This window comes from Ctenopharyngodon idella, chromosome 21 (genome assembly GCF_019924925.1).
Source record: "Ctenopharyngodon idella isolate HZGC_01 chromosome 21, HZGC01, whole genome shotgun sequence".
In the NCBI taxonomy this organism is placed as follows: domain Eukaryota; kingdom Metazoa; phylum Chordata; class Actinopteri; order Cypriniformes; family Xenocyprididae; genus Ctenopharyngodon; species Ctenopharyngodon idella.
The window spans coordinates 4,299,824-4,318,792 of NC_067240.1; the positions used below are offsets into that span (position 1 = coordinate 4,299,824).

Below are 18,969 nucleotides of genomic sequence, written 5' to 3' on the forward strand. Positions count from 1 at the left end.
CCCCTGGGACAGTAGAAATGTCTTTAAATAACCAGATTATTTGAGACAAGAAAACTCGATATCCACTGAGCAGCTAAACTGCGGGTAAGAAATGTATTCATCCAGCAATTTGAGTGTTCCGTGCCTGATGTATTTTGATTCATACAAGCACCACGATAGAAAGTAGAATGCGTGCAAAATACGCCTTAATTGAATGACTTGACCAAACTTGTTAAAAGAGTGTGTTTGAATGTTTTCCATCCATGATGTGGGAGGACAAGGTGGTGATTTGACTACATTATGTCAGCCAGTTTCGGTCAGAAGCACTGGTAGGATGTGATTTCGTGAGCTGTTGTATTATTTCACCGTGGTGGAGCTGGTTGCACGGTTCGCGCATGCGCGTCACCATTCCGATGAACTGTGAAGTTAGGTGGGTGGGGGGGGTCGACCACAGTCTCCCTCATCCATGGCTGCGGAGCGTTTCAGCGCATCAACAAGAAAAGAAAACTTAAAGACTATGTATTTTAAAAGCGGAAACGCGGGTTTGCACTGATTCGAGGACTTTGGAAGGTCGAAAAGGAACTTTTTCTTTCTGACAGGACTCGCTGAGGGGAATCTCACCGCGGGCGCGAGCGCTCGGTCTTTCTGCGGACGCAGTGAAATGAATCAAATTCTATTGTGATGTAAAAATGAAGTCGGAAGCGAGCAAGGGCTGACAAACGGGGTTTAAAAGTGAGACCACAGCCTGGAAAACTGGTACACAAAATCAAATTTGCCTGCTCATTTGCAAATGTAAATTTTTGAAAGGCTGGAAAAGTTGTAGTGACGTTTCTTCATCTGTCTAGCAGGTAGGGATGTAAGGTAGGTGCTATAAACAGGATTGTTATGCTATGCTACGATCCCAAATGAAGTAATTCGAGGAAATGACCTATCACATCGTTGAAGTTTTGACTGAGAAGAAACATCCAGGACATCATTGGCCGTGTTCCTAGCGGAGTTTATTGGTTGACTGAGTAACTAAGAGACGTCCTCGTCCATTCTTTTCCCCAACATTCCAGCGATGGATAATAGTTTTCCAGGCAGCAGCAGTGCCGTGATCCAAAAGGGAAAGTTCGTGTTCGTCGAGGCTCAGTTGCAGGGTGGAGCGCCCTGGGGTTTCACTCTCAAAGGTGGGCTTGAACACGACGAGCCGTTAATCATATCGAAGGTAAAGTATCGCCTTACTCACCTGTCTTTCATAAGTTGATGAATGTGTGTCTGTCACTTGAATATAACAGCTACAGTCCTTAAAGGGTCAGAATGTGTCAGTCAGAATGTTATTCTACACGCCAGAGAGAAACATAATGAGGGTTTCGTGATTTGTGGATGCAAGTGAAGTGGAAATTAGGAGTGTAAGATGCCAGAGAGTGTGATGTCAGTATGATACACGCTTATAATGTTTAAATGTCACTGCATTAGAAAAGATAATAATGTCAAACCTAATGGCAACATATCACAAGCACACTTTAAGCAAAACATTTCACATAAGAATGTTTTAAAAACAAGTATTTGGTCACTTTATGATAGTCAAATGTTAGTGGGACATGTCTATTGATGTGGTTAATGTGTTGACTACACGTGGTTATGGTTATTTTGACTTGGACGCCTGTGTTATCTTCTTGGTCACTGGGATGTTGCTGGATCAACATCAGCAACAGTTTTATGAAACAATCATAGTGATAAAATGAACCCTAACCATTTAGATAGTTCTGAGATAATACAGTAGTCAACATTTTAAGTGGATCAAAAAAGTGTCCTAAGACAACTTTGATGAAAGGTGAAAATGTGACTACTGTATATATGTTTTTCAGATGCCACTTGGTTTGATTTATATTTCTAATGCAATGAAATTCAGATATTTCAAGTGTCCAAATATGTTTTGGGTCCATTATGTGCTTGGAATACAGTGCTAGTCATATGTCTGCAGAGTTTTTATTATATATTAAAATAATGCATTTGTTGAAATATATATCATGCTATGGTTATAGATCTCACATATGAAGGTCATATGAGGTATAATGCTGACCATAGGGTATGTATGTCACACACTCTTCTTAATGAGAGGGAGCGTCCTTCAGGCATCTAGACCATAATTGCTGAGTACAGGGTCAGATTCTTGGTGTGACACCCAGATCAGCGTGAGTAACAGATTTTGACCTGCTACATTCATAAAACAGTTTTTCACATGCTCCTGTTGAATTCTCCACACGGCTGGAGTCTGAGCATAAAAAATAATAGGGAGCGGATTTCTAGAATCCATTGTAGTTCTGTAAAGCTCAAGGTGGCCATCTGGGGTAAGTTTTAGAGTTAATCTGGATTGTAAATATTCTCTCTTGGTACATTTGAAAAATAAAATCTTCTTTAGAAAAAAGTATATCAGTATTAAAATGTCTAAGTTTAATTTAGGCTTTTATATTTTGAATTGTTCCATCTCCTGAACCGAAACTAACTCCTCTAAAAATTTACTCTTTGAATTATTGCCCCTGGAAACAATAAGAAGACAACACCATTATGACTAAAAGTTTGCTAAGAAGTATTTGCTACTAAAGCAAGGTGGTATTTGACTCTGGTCAAGCACAGCGTATCCATAGCAGACTGTGAGTGGCCTTGGACGACAGCATGCCTAATGCATTATGGGTGTGTAGAAGTTTTCCTACCTATTTGGCAAAATGGAAAACAAAAGTACCCCTTTAAAATTACGTGACATGTAGCCAAGTATGGTGTCCCATACTCATAATTTGTGCTCTGCATTTCACCCACCCTAGTGCACACACACAGCAGTGAGTATTGAACACACACACACACACACACACCATGAAAACACACCCGGAGCAGTGGGCAGCCATTTTATTTCACCCAGGGAGTAACTAGGGGTTAGGTGTCCACACCTACATTTCCTGCCGGTACTGAGGCTCAAACCCGTGACCTTCAGGTTACAAATCTGACTCTTTAACCATTAGGCTCTATGTCAATACATTTCTATCCCAATCAATGTAGATAGAAATTTGACCCCGACGTGATTTGAAGGCCACTCACAGTCTGCTATGGATACACTGTGCTTGACCAGAGTCAAATTCCTCCTTGCTTTAGTAGCAAATACTTCTTGGCAAACTTTTAGTCATAATGGTGTTGACTTGTTATAGTTCCCAATAAATTTCTATCCCAATCAATGTAGATAGAAATTTGACCCCAATGTGATTTGAAGGTATCGTTCATGTCTAAAAGTTTAGTGGTTTTAATATGAATGAATAGTTCAAGTCACTAACCCTAAGTATTAGCAATAGTTATTGTGGATATTTTCTTGCTAATGACCTCTACTTTGCTGATGAATCAATAGATCATCTTAATGGGGACGGTAATGGAATTAATTGCTTTTCTTGGAAACAGGAAACATAATTCATTCCCAGTTAAGAAGTAAACCAACAGAAGCAGTAGGCTTATCTGGTTACATTAGATTAACTTATTACAAATTAGGAACTCAAGTTTACAAAGTTTGTAATGAAGTTTGCAAGTTTCCAAAAAAAAGAAGGATTCTATTTAAAATCCGGTCTTTTTTATGGTGCTTAATAAGATATTTGTGGGATGACACTTCTGTCGTATTGATCAGAATTAATTCATCTATTCAGGTCTGCAGTGTCAGTGCTGACTGAAAACTGGTGGTTAATCTCTGATCTTGTGATCAGAATGAGCTCTTTCGCACTGTACTGGATCAGTACTCATCAGTCATGTCAGCTAATCAGTACACTACAGTCAGGAAGACACATGGGAATGAAATGAAAACATCCCAGACCAGAGAGTGAAGCGCCTGTAATAGGCCTCACAGGAGAATTCCTGCTTTGTTCCGTCTTACTTCATATATGACATAAATGTATAGATATTCTGTCATAGTTGACCCAGAGGAGGTACGGCTTTATTTTTGGAGAATAATGGAAGCTAGTTATTGGTATCATAGGGGTTAAATGCTTTCCCCTTGAGATTGATAAGAGTTTTATCACTCTGCTGCAGTGCGTGTGTGTGTGTGTATCTGTGAGTTATAGCTGTACAAGAGATTATGAACCCTTGAATCACGCTTAAATCAGTCCAAAGTCAGCATGCAGCAGGATGTTTGTGGTAGACAGCAAATGATCAATGGGGGGAAACTACACTTGTTTTCTGGGAAGTAAAAAAAGAATACAATTAAAGTCGACATGAACTTTAGCAGGTGCTTACAATCATGAAATTGAGCCCTGAGTTGGTTTTGTGACTAATACTGGAAAATCTCATGTAGGAATATTAATTTCCTCAGACTCAACTTTCCTTGGGCATTAATCATGTAATTTATCCCATTCGTCCAGGCATGTGCTCAATAATGGTTAGTTTCAGCGAAAACCCTATTATAAAACATTTTGGGTCTGTAGTGTTCTTGAGTTGCTATATGGTCCTTTAAGATTGTCATTATTGGTTCTTCAGATAATTTTGGTTTCTAGGTTCTTTGAAGCATCAGTACATAGATGAAACTGAAGAATTAGAGAAAAATGTTTATTTGTAGATTGAGAAGCTTAAAGGTTTAGTTCACCCAAAAATGAAAATTCAGTCATTAATTACTCACCCTCATGTCGTTCCATCCCTGTAAGACTTTCGTTCATCTTTGAAACATAAATGGAGATTTTTTTAATGAAATGTGAAAGCTTTCTGTCCCTTCATTGACAGCTACACAACTACCACTTTCAAGCCCCAGAAAGGTATTCAAGACATCATTAAATTAATCCATGTGTCTCCAGTGGTTTAACTTCAATTTTATGAAGCGACATGAGTGCTTTGTTTGCGCAAAAAAAAACAAAAAACACTTCATTTACAAAACAAAATATCAATCTCCAACGCACGTTCACGTAACAACGTCTGCTCTCGCATCAACACAACACGCACGCGTCATGGTGCTCTCATGAAAGTGCATTGGTGATTAATATTTTGTAAATAAAGTTGTAAGTTGCGTAGGCTGTCAATGGAGAGACAGAAAGCTTTCCGAAGATGTTCCGAAGATGAATGAAAGTCTTACAGGTTTGGAACGTAATGTTTTTGCGAGGGAACGCAAAAGCTTTGACATATAATTTTTCCTCCTATCTCATGTTTTTTTCCCTTCATCATGTCCCTTTAGGGGCCCCGTAGGAACAACATGAGGGTGAGTAATTCATGACAAAATTTTCATTTTTGGGTGAACTAACCCTTTAAAGTTCTACTAAAAAAACACTTTTTAATACCTGCATTTTATTGGTTGAACAATGAACATTGTTCAAAATTCTATTTGAAAGGTTCATTTGATTAAAATGCATGGCTGTATTTGTTTGGAGGTGTTTGTTCATAAACATGTAGTAATTTCCAGGGGTTTTAGTCACTTGATTGATCCCGTTTCTTCAGTCAAGAGCTTTAGTGTATTTTGCATGGATTTAATCATGTTTTTTTCTCAGCAAAATCCCTCTTAAAAACATTTGGCTCCTTGAGATGCTATATGGTTTTTTGGAGATTGTCATTATAGGTTCTTTTTAGTTTCTAGCTTCTTTGAAGCATGAGTATATAGATGAAACAAGAGAATTTGATAATAAATCTTAAAGTTCTACTAAAACACTGTAAAACCACTTTTTAAGACTGTATGCATGCGTTTTATTGGTTATGTGAACGTTAAAAATTTTAGATTTACAACTCGATATGAACGTTTCAGCTGATTAAAATGCATGGCTGTATTTGTTTGGAGGTGTTTTTCTTAAACAGGGAGTAATTCTTGGATGGAAACAGGCAAAAGCAGAGGAGATCCTCGTCCTGCCTTATTTGGTGCTCTGGATTTCGGGTCTTGAGTAATGTCCTCTGTTGCCCGACTCCAATCTCTCTCTCTCTCTAGCCTCTCAGAAAAACAACACAAAATATCTAGATAGTTTGTAGATTGGCTGCTGCCATGACAATGAAATCCCCTGCACTCCTGCGTTTGTGTATACAGTACCTGTTATGTTCAACTGCATAAACAGGAATTGATTACAATGATGTTTTCTGCTTGGAAACAGATGTTTCCAAAGCATGAGGATCTGTGTACACTGTACATCCAATCCGACCCTTAAAGTGTAATTTAGAATTGCATACCAAAGCAAATTCAGATCATGTAATTTACATTCAGATTAAATAAACCCTTTGCCTGCATCTTAATTTGCATTCTGTTCATCCTAAATAGCATGCAAGATTAGGGTTAATGCATCCCAAATTATAGTGAATTGAAAACAGTATGTCAAAGATGCCTAGAATATGTACTGTTTCTGTGTACTGCATCTGTGTGGATGATTTATGGGTCAAAAATTTAGCGATAGACTGAAATAGTGGCTGAGATTTGTCCATTTTGAGATGATTAAAATGTTTAAATTGAAATTAAATTAAAAGTTAAGTAATACATTTTGTCTAGATGCAAATGCAAAAAGTACAATGTATTGTGTCAATACAACACCAGTGAAGTACATACTTACAATATGGAGAATAGTTTGTGATTTGGGATGCAACCTTATAACTTTTTATTGTCAAAGCCAGACTGAAGAAACCTGGACTTGTCTCAACAGGAGACATAGTTCATCCGTCTGTGGTTTGTGTCTTCAGTCCCGAGAACGTGATCTAACATACTGCTGCGGTTTGGTTCATGTTGTCTGATGTAGCTCTTTTGTGCAGTAATGTGTGTTGCGCTGAATAGCGCGCTGTAGAGCAGTGTCTTGCTTTCAATGGTGAGTAGTGTGTTGTGTGTCGTAGTGAGCTGTGAAGTGTGTTGTGCTGAATAGTGAGCAGGACGCAAACAACAGCCACGGCCCTTCACTTCCCATTTAAGAGCTTGTCACCATTACCACGGCAACAATACAGCCCCGGAGCGGCGCGGTTAAGACGCCCGGACCAAACGGGAGATAAGGAGGAAGGATGAAGAGGAGCTATAGACCTTGAGAGCTGCTCTTATCTGAAAAGAGAGACAGAAGAGTATACAGAGGGACAGTGATGGAAGAAAGGGTGAGAGAGGGAGAGATAGAGCGAAGTCTCAGGGCTTATGGGTGGTGTAAATGTCACCGATGCTTCTTTCAGCGCCTCGCACTCAGATCTTCTCTTGTGTGTGGCAGTGTCAACACCAGTAACTGGGGTTGATGAAACTGCCAGGCTGTGTCCTAATCCGCATGCTATCCGTCCTAAATAGTATGCAAGATTAAAAATGTAAGTGCACTGTTTTTTTTTTTTATGCTTTTTAGAAAAATAGACTGCTCGTGGCATTCTCTTTATTGTTTCATTTTTTCAATGTATGAAGCTAAAGGCCTTCTGAAGTGAATTGATGGGTTTTTGTAAGAAAAAAATCCATATATAAAACTAAAATAACTAACTTCCAGCAGACGACCGTACGCATACTGAGCAAGTCGACTTGTGCCAAAAGAGTGACCCTTGACACGACATATGACGCAGGATGTAGGAGTATCGTAAGCTTTTACAGCTCTCGCGGTTCAAACAAATAGGGCTGGGCAACAAACTCAAACTCCTCTTATATCGAAATCCTCCAACATCTATTTAAAACTTCTCATTTTAGACTTCTAATTTGTGACCGGTGATTTGTTTTGCTCTATTATCTGCGCTTTTGCGTTCGTCTTTGCATCGGGTCAGAGGTCACTCTTCCACCGTTACTCGATTTGCATAGGCCGTCTGCCGGAAGCCAGTTATTTTAGTTTATTAAGATTTAAATATAGGACATTTTTCTTACAAAAACCCATCGCTTCACTTCAGAAGGCCTTTATTATGGAAGCCCGTTTCCGCCACTAAATAAAAAAATTAAAACAGTAATTGCGACTTTTTATCTCAGAATTCTGACTTTTTATCTCGCAATTGCGAGTTTATATCTCACAATTCTGACTTTTTTTCTCACAATTCTGACTTGTTTTCTCTCAATTGCATGATATAAAGTCAGACTTCTGAGATTTGTCAGAAGAATTGCAAGAAGAAAAGTTTCACACAATTGTGAGTTTATATCTCAATTGTGAGAAAAAAAGTTAGAATTGCGAGGAAAAAAAAGTCAGAATTGTGACTTTATAATACGCAATTGTGAGTTTATATCTCACAATTCTGACTTTATAACTTGCAATTGTGAGAAAAAAAGTCAGAATTCTGAGATAAAAAGTCACAATTACTGTTTTTATTTTTTTATTTAGTGGCGGAAACAGGCTTCCATACTTTATTAACCCTCTGGAGCTGTATGGATTACTTTTATGATGGATGGATGTGCTTGTTTGGACTTCAAAATCAGGACCGTCATTCACTACTATTATAAAGCTTGGAAGAGTCAGGATATTTTTTAATATAACTCTGATTGTGTTTGTCTGAAAGAAGATAGTCATATACATCTAGGAGGGCTTGAGGGTGAGTAAATCATGAGATCATTTTCATTTTTAGGTGAACTATCCATTTAAGTTCACTTTAGATAGATGTCAAAGTAGCTTCCTAAACACTGATACTGCCTGCTGTAAAAATAGTATGAGTAGAATGCCATTCTGAATAATTATACGCAAGGCTTGTATCTTACTCCAAACATTTCTCTTCTCTCTTACCCCCCACACTGTTCTTACCCCTTCATCTTCTCCTTGAGAGCAGGCAAATACAGGGCAGGATAAAGCCCAGGCCTCTGGCAAAGACCCAACACAGAGAGAGAGCGGAATGTCAGCTACGGAATTCGCGAGAGCCTCACTAGCCTGGAAAACAACAAAAGAAGAGAGATGATCAAAAAAAACCTACATTGCAATTCCAACCGTACTTTATGTAGTCTTGAATACTGATTCAGCCTCTTCTGCGGAGCTGCTCTTTTATTCGTCCGTCTCAGAATGCGGCGTGTTGTTTACAGTGTGGCGGCAATAGAAGACGAGCTAAGAGCGACCTAAACCCCAGGAAGTCGGGGGGTTAAAATAAGGTTAAGAGAATTAGACGCTTTGTTCAGTTACATATTAATGGATTCATTGTCACTGGCTTGGCAGCACATCCACAATTAAACACTCCTATTCACGGCCCTGAGGCCGAGTGTTAAGTAAATCTCCGCTAGCCGTCTTTTCTTTGAGTCGCCCGGCTTTACGCTCAATAACCGATGAAAGGGAAGACATGCTTGCTCGTACGATTATTCCGAATATGTCCTGATTTGAATGCCACACGGAAGTGGCTCACGGCGGGCTTTTGAGAGTGAGCGCCGTCAGGAAAGAGCCAAACGAAAGACAGGTTTTAACAGGAAACGACAGACAATTGGAGACACTTCCCAAATCCATGTGTTTAGAAGAAGAATGAAATGTGAGTTTGTACTGCGTGTTATCTTTGAAAGGGCTTCCTGAAGGACTAATTTTGTTTGGCACTGATCTGTCTTCAGTTAAGGAATGCTAACAATAAACCAGAGGTTGAATCTTATTCTCTGTTAGAATTTGTTTGGCTACCCACCTGTACGTTTAGTTGTCAATCATTGAGCAGGCACTTTTTTTCCCAAAGCAATTTATAGTAGCTTACAGTTGTTTGGGAAGCCGAATTATAATGTGGCGATATCCAACAGGTCATGCGTCTAGGCTGTAAACACAAAGTTTGCATGTTATTTTAGTATTTTAATGTACTATTAGAGTATTTATTAATATTTTGAATTGGCTTTTTTTAATATCTTTTCAATTTTCTCAAAGTTTTAGTCATTTTCTTACATGCTTTTGTCATGTTTATTAGTTAAATAAAAGTTACCCATTGTTGCTGTCAGGCGGAAACCTCGTATCTCCATATTTCAAATTATTATTGGTCACCCTTTACCTCTCTCTGTGGCTTTGCAAATATTTAACCAATGAAAAGTATTAAAAAGTCAGTAAAACCTCAAAACTCCACCTGCCTCTAGGGTGAATGAAGTGCCACACGCAGATTGGAGCATCTCTGCTTGTTTGCAATGCAAATAAATAAAAAAAAACTTACAGCGTTTTCTTTACACAAGAAATATATATAGCGGAGAAGAGTGTCTTAGTAGCCTGTGCGAAGCACTTCATCTTTTATAAAATAAAATTTTAGCCAAACAACAGAAAAAAAAATGAGCACCCACAAAGCCACAGTAAACTTGATAACCTGCAAGTTGATGAAATTGTAATGCGATGCACTTACTGCCTCAGATGTGGCCGATCTAATGATGGACAAAACAAATATTCCGACATTAGCTGCTGAAACACATTGTAACTCCCTTTAAGCTTGATTTTGGTCAAATATTAATAGTATAATGTCAATAATAATATAATGAAATATATAATGCAAGTGTCTAAAACCACAATATCAACTTTGACAGCTCAGTAATTATTTAAAAATGCATTGTTTTTTTTTCATTTCCTGAAAAGTAGCAGTTTTGGACATGCAACGTCATGCAGCTTTTAAAGAGAATCAGAAACATTGTAATTTCAAGTTACACAAACAAAAGTATTGATGAAACTGTGTTCAGTGACTTTGTAGACACTGCAGTATGACTTTCTATTACAATTTAACTTCCTGTAAAGCTGCTTTGAATGTGTATTGTGAAAAGTGGTACACAAATAAATATGACTTGACATTAAATTTAAGTGCTGTATTTTAATGATAATAAGGTGTCTGAGTGAACTAATGCAAAGCTAGTGATTCATCATTTGTGGTTTGCATTATGCAAACAATTGTTATGCTACTGCGTATTGTTCCGTATTGTTTTGTTAAAAGAGACGGAAAAATGAGGATGAGTTTCTACATCCTTGTTGATCCCGGAACCAGTCGGATTTTATAACTGGGATTAGGCTTAAGGCTTTTATTTTACATTTTTCTTTTTAATTTTAATTTAAGTTTTAGTCATTAGTCTACAGTTAGTGCAGAACTCAGCTGCACGAATAATCACTAGATCTCCTAAGATGGATCACATATCTCCTGTTCTTCAACAACTTCACTGGCTTCCTGTTGCACAGCGTATTGAATTCAAAATTTTGCTTCTTGTTTACAAAGCATTGCATAACCTGGCTCCTTCATACTTATCGGACCTACTCTGAACTTATACTCCCTCTCGAACTCTTAGATCATCATCTACGTTCTCCTTAGTTCTTCCTCGCATGCGTTTGGCTTCTATGGGATCTCGAGCTTCTATGGGAACTTTTTTTCCACAGGACATTCACAATAGTGACTCTCTCTCTCTACTTTTAAATCTCGTTTGAAAACACATCTTTTTAGGCAGGGATACAGGTGACATTTGGTGTGTTTTTTTTTTGTTTTGTTTTTTAATTGCTGCATGTAAATTGTTTTTTTGTGTTTTATCTGCTTGTAAGGTGTCCTTGAGTGTCACGTAAGGTGCCCATAAATAAATAAAATGTAGTATTAAGTTTTAGTAATTTTTCTTATTTTCTTATTTTTTAAATATCATTTTAGTTTTAGTTTTACATAAACTACATAAACTTTAAATGTTTTTTTATTTAGTTTTTTTTTTATCTAATATTAAAAATTAATTTTATTTAATTTCAACTTTATTTTAATTAATCACTTTTTCCCCCTATAGTTTATTCTATTTTTTTTCTTCTGTTTTTCTAGTTTTAGTTTTAGTTGACAACAACACTAGACAGAAACCATAAAAATATGTTGATCTTTTGTTGAACACATTCTCTGCAAAGTTTTCCAGCAAGACACTTAAAGGAACACTCCACTTTTTTTTGAAAATAGGCTCATTTTCCAATTCCCGTAGAGTTAAACAGTTGAGTTTTACCGTTTTCGAATCCATTCAGCTGATCTCCGGGTCTGGCGGTACCACTTTTAGCATAGCTTAGCATAGTTCATTGAATCTGATTAGACCGTTAGCATCTCGCTCAAAAATGACCAAAGAGTTTCGATATTTTTCCCATTTAAAACTTGACTCTTCTGTAGTTACATCGTGTACTAAGGCCGACGGAAAATGAAAAGTTGCCATTTTCTAGGCTGATATGGCTAGGAACTGTCCTCTCATCCCAGCGTAATAATCAAGGAACTTTGCTGCCATACCATGGCTGCAGCAGGCGCAATGATATTACGCAGCATCTCTCACAAATGTCTCCATGGTTGCAAGGCACGCTCCCTGTGCAAGCAGGGGGTCACAGGCGCTGCGTAATATCATTGCGCCTGCTGCACCCATGGTACGGCAGCAAAGTTCCTTGATCATTACGCCGGAATGACAGTATAGTTCCTAGTCATATCGGCCTAGAAAATCGCAACTTTTCATTTTCCGTCGGCCTTAGTACACGATGTAACTACAGAAGAGTCAAGTTTTAAATAGGAAAAATATCGAAACTCTTTGGTCATTTTTGAGCGAGACGCTAACGGTCTAATCAGATTCAATGAACTATGCTAAGCTATGCTAAAAGTGGTACCGCCAGACCCGGAGATTTTCAAAAAAAGTGGAGTGTTCCTTTAAACCAATATATAAATGGCATTCAATTCATGTAAAATATATTTACAAAGAAAGTCTAAAGTGTGCTAGTTCTAGAACTAGAAACTCCATTTAAACTTCTTTGACCCAAGTCACAATCTAGGTACTTGAACCACAGACCATTCCTCTGAATTGCTATTATCACATATACATAAATACGTCGGTTTCCAGGGGGAATATTTCATCTTCACACCACAGGACTTTTCTTTAGAGTATTGTAAATCCGTTGTCAGAATAATTTAGCATGAGACACCAAGTACCTGCTTTCAAGAATTCAAGAAAAGAGTGCATTAACCGATCTTATCTAACCAATTCTGTCTTTCTTTGTCCATGGTGAGTTGCTACTTGGGATTTACAGAGGTTTCTTTGTGGTTGACATATCTAAACATTGCATTTCCTGCACATGAATAATGCCTTGTGCTCTTTGTATTGTTTGGGAGCAGTAAAAGAGTGAATAAAGTCCTCTCAGGTGCACAAAGACATTATGTTGTCTGGATGCTGCTGAGCTTTTTGTAACGTGGGACTCCATCCGACCAGGATGAGAGATTGTGTGACCAAAATATTAGTGTCTAGAGACTCTGTGAATGTGTAGGCGTAAAGGTCCAAAGAAAACATTCTTAGGATTCTGGGCGGGTTTTACTGGGGGCTCTGCACGTCCGTGAGCATGCATGTGTTTTTAATTTTGTTCATAGAGCCCTCGTAGCCTCTATCCGTTACCGCACAGAGGGCTCACGGTCTGTTTGTGTGTGTTTTCTTTACGTCCCACAGGTAGAGGAGGGCGGGAAGGCATCTCTGTTGCAGCACCCCCTGCAGGTGGGAGATGAGGTGGTCATAATTAATGAGGTGGAGTTGAGTGGATGGAGGCAGGAGGCCATATCACTCGTTAAAGGATCTTACAAAACACTGCGGCTCACAGTGCGGAGGTAAGACCGAAGCCAGTCCCATAATGCTCTGGGGCTGTTATTTGATTTATGTACTCTAGTGTTTAAAAGTTTGGGTCTGTAAGATTTTTTAATGCTTTTGAAAAAAGTCTCATGCTCATCAAGGCTACATTTATTTGATCAAAAAACAGGAATACTGTGAAAAATTATTAAAATTCACAATAATTGTTTTCTATTTGAATATATGTTAAAATGCAATTTATTCCTGTGATTCAAAGCTGAATTTTCAACATTATTACTCCAGTCTTCAGTGTCACATGATCCTTCAGAAATCAGACTAATATGCTGATTTGCTGCCCAAGAAACATTTCTGATTATTATACATATTGAAAACAGTTTCGTGATGAATAGTGTTGTCAAAAATACCAACGTCGGTACTAAAATTTTGAAAATGTGACAATACCAGCATTTCCCCCTAGCATTTTGAGCACTGTTGAGCAGATTGTTAAACACCTCTGACTGGCCATTGTGTTCACGCACTCAACAGATACGTCTGTGTTTGGCTGCAATGCTCAAAATGCGTTTGAAAGCAGGAGTCTATCAGCAGATCCCTAGACAGATCCGCTGATAGACTCCTGCTTTCAAATGCTCCAGTGTGTATCTGTATAAGCGCTCGGTGAAGAGCGTCATTGATGTCTATTTACATGTTTTTAAAGCATTGATCATTGTAGGTAATCACAGACATATCTGTTGAGCGCATGAACACAGTGGCCAATCAGAGGTGTTTACGAATACACTCAACAGTGCTCAAAGCGTCACATTTTTAAAATTTCGGTACCGAAGTCGGTATGTTTGACAACATTAGAGATGAATACAGATTCTTTGATGAATAGAATCTTTAAAAGAACAGCATTTATTTGAAGTAGAAATCTTTTGTAACATTATAAACATCTTTACTGTCACTTTGATTAATTTAATGCATCCTTGCTGAATAAAAGTATTAATTAAAATAATTTATTGACAGCATAGCAGAGCTGTAGATCCTGAAATAGCTTTTTTGGTTGATTATTTCCCAACACTCTTTATTAGTGAAAGTCTTTCCTCATTCTCTCTGGTCATGAGCTTTGCTCCAACTACATGACCATTGGTTTACTGCTCTAAAATCGGATAGTAATAACCATACAGTTTACATAAATCTAAGTAGATTTTACATTTTTTGATGGCGCTTGTCCATGCAAAACTCATTCCCACAATGCTAGGGTGATGTGAGTATAAAATTGTTCGCAGCACATTTCTAGGATGTTGGAGGTGGTTAGTGTGTTGCTAAGATAGTTAATAGGTTGCTTAATAACTATTTATAGAACTTTTATAATATTCTATAAAAGCTTATGTTGGCTTATTGCTTTTATTTTATTAGAAGTCTAGAGTCTTCTGTAGTACTGTTCAAAAGTTTGGGGTCAGTCATTTTTGGGGGGGAATTAATAAATACTTTTATTCAGCAAGGATGCATTAAATAATATTTTGTTTGTACTGTATTTTTGATTAAATAACTGCAGCCTTGGTGAGCATAAGAGACTTTTTTCAAAACATTAAAAAACTCATCAACCCCAAACTTGAATGGGAGTGTATATATTAGGGATGTGTCGCAATTGCTGTAATATATACATATATGTATATACAGTATCTTCCATAAGTATTGGAGCAGTAAAGACAAAATCGCTCCTTTTGCTGTGGAGTAAAGAAATCTGTAAATATGATTAAAAGATGAATATGAGACAAAAATATAAAATGTACCATTCTATTATTGGCTGTTTCAACACATACATGTTTTACCCGCATAGACTGCAACGTTATTACCGCTTTCAAGGCCCAGAAAGGTAGCAAGACATCATTAAAATAGTCCATGTGACTGCAGTGGTTCAACCTTAATGTTATGAAGCAAGGAGAATACTTTTTGTGTGCAAAAAAACAAACAAAAATAATGACTTTATTCAACAATTTCTTCTCTTCCATGCGAGTTCCTGACGCTGTTGGCGTAGTAAACACAGTGCAGCGCTTCCGGGTTCTACATTAGAACGTCGGATCAGAACGATAGAAATAAAAGCTCGAATACAGTTTTGAATGTTGGATTACTCTTATCTGTATGACCAAAAGTTAAATGCAAGTGATCACAACCGGTGTCTCCATGTCATGTAAATACTCTTTTAAACATATTTACAGACTTCTTCCACAGCAATGAGAACAATTTTGTCTTTACTGTCCTAATACTTATGGAGGGCACTGTATATAACTTGTTTTTTTAAATATTGGTGCTTAGTCATGATCATGACCATATCATTTTTGATAAGAAATGCACACATAGGTCTGTTAAATAGCATGGTAATTCTAAAAAATCTAGGTAATTCTCACTTTAAGGGATAGTTCACCCATTTACTCATTTACTCACCCTCAAGTTGTTCCAAACCTGTATGACTTTCTTTCTTCTGTTGAACACACACACAAAAAAAACCCCACTGACTTCCATAGTAGGAAAAAAAATACTATGGAAGTCAATGGGTGCCGTCAACTGTATGGTTACCAACATTCTTTAAAATATCTTCTTCTGTGTTCAGCAAAAGAAAGAAACTCGTAAAGGTTTGGAACAACATGAGGGTGAGTAAATGATGACAACATTTTCACTTTTGGGTGAACTATCTCTTTAAATAGTTTTATCAATCAGTACTTTTGCTTAGTTTGTATGCGGTCATGCTTTAGCAGCATGCTGGTCCTACAGTCTTGCACAAGCTAGTTTGGCACTGCCGTTATCAACATTACTGCAGCAGAGTGGACATGTTTAACACCACTAAAAATAGAAAACACTTTCCTTCTGATAAATACAGGCATACAGGTCTAATGCTGTCTTTTTGCTGTCATTAGATAACTGGCCTGTTAACCCAATTAAAAAGCACATGAACGATGTTTGACATGTGATACGGGCTTGACGTACAGGTGAAACTGGCAGGTGTAGAGCATTGCCATGGTGACAGGTGGACGTGTATGGTGAGGCCTCTAGGGGGCGGGACTGAGCAGAGTTAGTCTCCTAAGAGAGTTCACACACGCACACTCAGATATAGGTTACAGAGTACTGGCATCACAGACGACACAAAGACGCCTGTGTTCTCACAGGAGTGAGAAATGCCGGGTGGTTTACAGCATTGCATGTGTTGTGGTTTCAGTGACGGTACACAATAATCTGTATTAGTTAAGAGAAGCCGTTCTGAAGAACTGTTCAGTTATGATACATGATTGTGAAAGCTTGTGCTGCGTCCAGGACTAAACGTGATTGTTTTGACAAAGTATGTACACAAGGGCTGCCAGAGTTACATTTTGATATTCATTAAATGTTTGGATGATATTTTGAAGAATCCTTCAACCACTTTTGTCTATATGATGAAAGTTAATGGGGTCCAAAAAACAACATTGGAACACTTTGAATTTCATTGTATTAAAAAAGAGGCGTTTTTCAAAATATCTTCTTGTGTTTTTCACAACAACAACAAAAAAGATAGTTTTGAATGACATGAGTGAGTAAGAGATGACAGTTTGATTTTTGGGTGAACTGTCCCTTTAAATTAGTTCAATGCATATACCTAATTTCACATTAAAAACATTTGACATTTGCATTTTGTTCTGTCAGGTTACTAAAGACTGCTGCGTGATGGAAAAATCTAGAAAAAAATATGAAAAATTAAAAAAAAAAAAAAAACATATTTCAAAGAAATGCATCACTAGTACTGTTAAGCAAACATTTGAACAAATTCCAACCTGTATTTATGGCCAAGTACCACTCATTCTTTTTGTTTTAACATTATTGATTAATCTTATCTTAATTAATTGTTTAATGAATTGCAAAGACATTTAAAATAACTGAAATAATCTTAATTTGCAGTTGCAATTATTTTAAGAATTAACAGCATAGATACAACATTTTTTAATATATAAATGACATCAATTTTATATATAGATAGATGACGGCAATTATGAAAATATGTCGATTTGTATGGGATGAGTTTTTTTTTTTTTTATAAGAATGAACAAATTAGTTAATGAGTCAATGTATATAAATAGGCTATGTTTCCGAAAGTATTCTCCTTATTTCAAGAGTGAGTGTGAGTCTTTGGCATGGGGTGACAATGACATCAGACACTGCAATTTACACAGAGAGGTGCACACACACATACACAAGGCCCCTCTCAGCCTGGATAATGCTCTTATAATGGGAGGCATTGTGTCACACCTGGTTTTGTGAGGACGGTGTTGGTGTCACATTCACCCAGACTGACTCCAGATCAGGGGTGAAAGAACATGGGGAAATGCAAAAAGAGAGGGATTGTCATTCTCAGGTACAGAGAGGAAACAAGATGTTTGGGGGATATTGAGGGCAATCTCAAATCACGAAGCTACTATCTGATTGGCTGCCTTTACGCAATTTCCGTAGTCAAGGGGCACAGGTGTTTTTCAGTGTGGCGAAAAACAGACCTGTATGGCATTATTTCTTCTGTGGAGAACAAAAATATATAACTAAATATATATTTTTGTAAGTGTGTTCCGCAGAAGGAAGAAAGTTATACAGGTTTGGAACAAACAAAAGTTTCATAGTTGCAACTTTGAGTGTGTTTTGCATCAATCTTTGAAAGAGAAGTTGTGTTTGAGACACTGGCAAGTCAATTTGAGCACATTTTGATTGGCTCTTGCAATGATATATCAATTCTTTAGGAAATAGTATCATGTTTGTAATTTACAAAGCTGCTACAGTGATTGATTCCAAGGAATCATGTATAGTTTTGCCAAAGTCTGAGAGATGCGTGTTGTTGTTGAAGTTTCGAAAGATTTTCAAGTGTGTTTGAAACACTTAGTAACAAGAATTTACTCTTAAGATTTAAACATCACGTACATACACTACCATTCAAAGGTTTGTGGTCTGTAAGATTTTTTTAATGTTTATGTAAGAAGTCCGTTCTGCTCAGCGAGGCTGCATTCATTTATTGAAAAATTGTGAAATATTATTGCAATTTAAAATAACTGTTTTCTATTTTAATATGTTTTAGAATGTAATTTATTCCTGTGATCAAAGCTGAATTTTCAGCATCCAGTCTTCAGTGTCACATGATCCTTCAAGAGTTAGTTCACCCAAAAATGAAAATAATGTAATTTATTACTCACCCTCATGCCGTTCCACACCTGTAAGACCTTCGTTAATCTTCAGAACGCAAATTGAGATATTTTTGTTTAAATCCGATGGCTCCGTGAGGCCTACATAGGGAGCAATGACATTTCCTCTCTCAAGATCCATTAATGTACTAAAAACATATTTAAATCAGTTCATGTGAGTACAGTGGTTCAATATTAATATTATAAAGCGACAAGAATATTTTTGGTGCACCAAAAAAACCGAAATAACGACTTATATAGTGATGGCCGATTTCAAAACACTGCTTCATGAAGCTTCGGAGCGTAATGAATCAGCGTGTCGAATCAGCGGTTCGGAGCGCCAAAGTCACGTGATTTCAGTAGTTTGGAGGTTTGACACGCGATCCGAATTCGATACGCTGATTCATAACGCTCCGAAGCTTCCTGAAGCAAATAGGCCATCACTAA

General features: G+C 37.4%; 1 protein-coding gene across 2 annotated transcripts in view; it reads left to right on the forward strand.

Moving 5' to 3' along the window:
- The first annotated feature begins 395 nt into the window (after positions 1-395).
- The window catches only part of shroom3 (shroom family member 3), a 66,785-nt gene continuing 48,211 nt past the window's right edge, over positions 396-18,969 (forward strand). The window contains exons 1-3 of one of the 2 annotated variants that reach the window (XM_051877828.1): positions 396-1,186; positions 5,153-5,176; positions 13,220-13,374. In XM_051877828.1, the coding sequence (XP_051733788.1) occupies positions 1,040-1,186; positions 5,153-5,176; positions 13,220-13,374 (326 nt within the window). In that variant the 5' untranslated portion in view covers positions 396-1,039. The remainder of the gene's footprint in view (positions 1,187-5,152; positions 5,177-13,219; positions 13,375-18,969) is intronic. The other variant, XM_051877829.1, reaches the window with a different exon arrangement.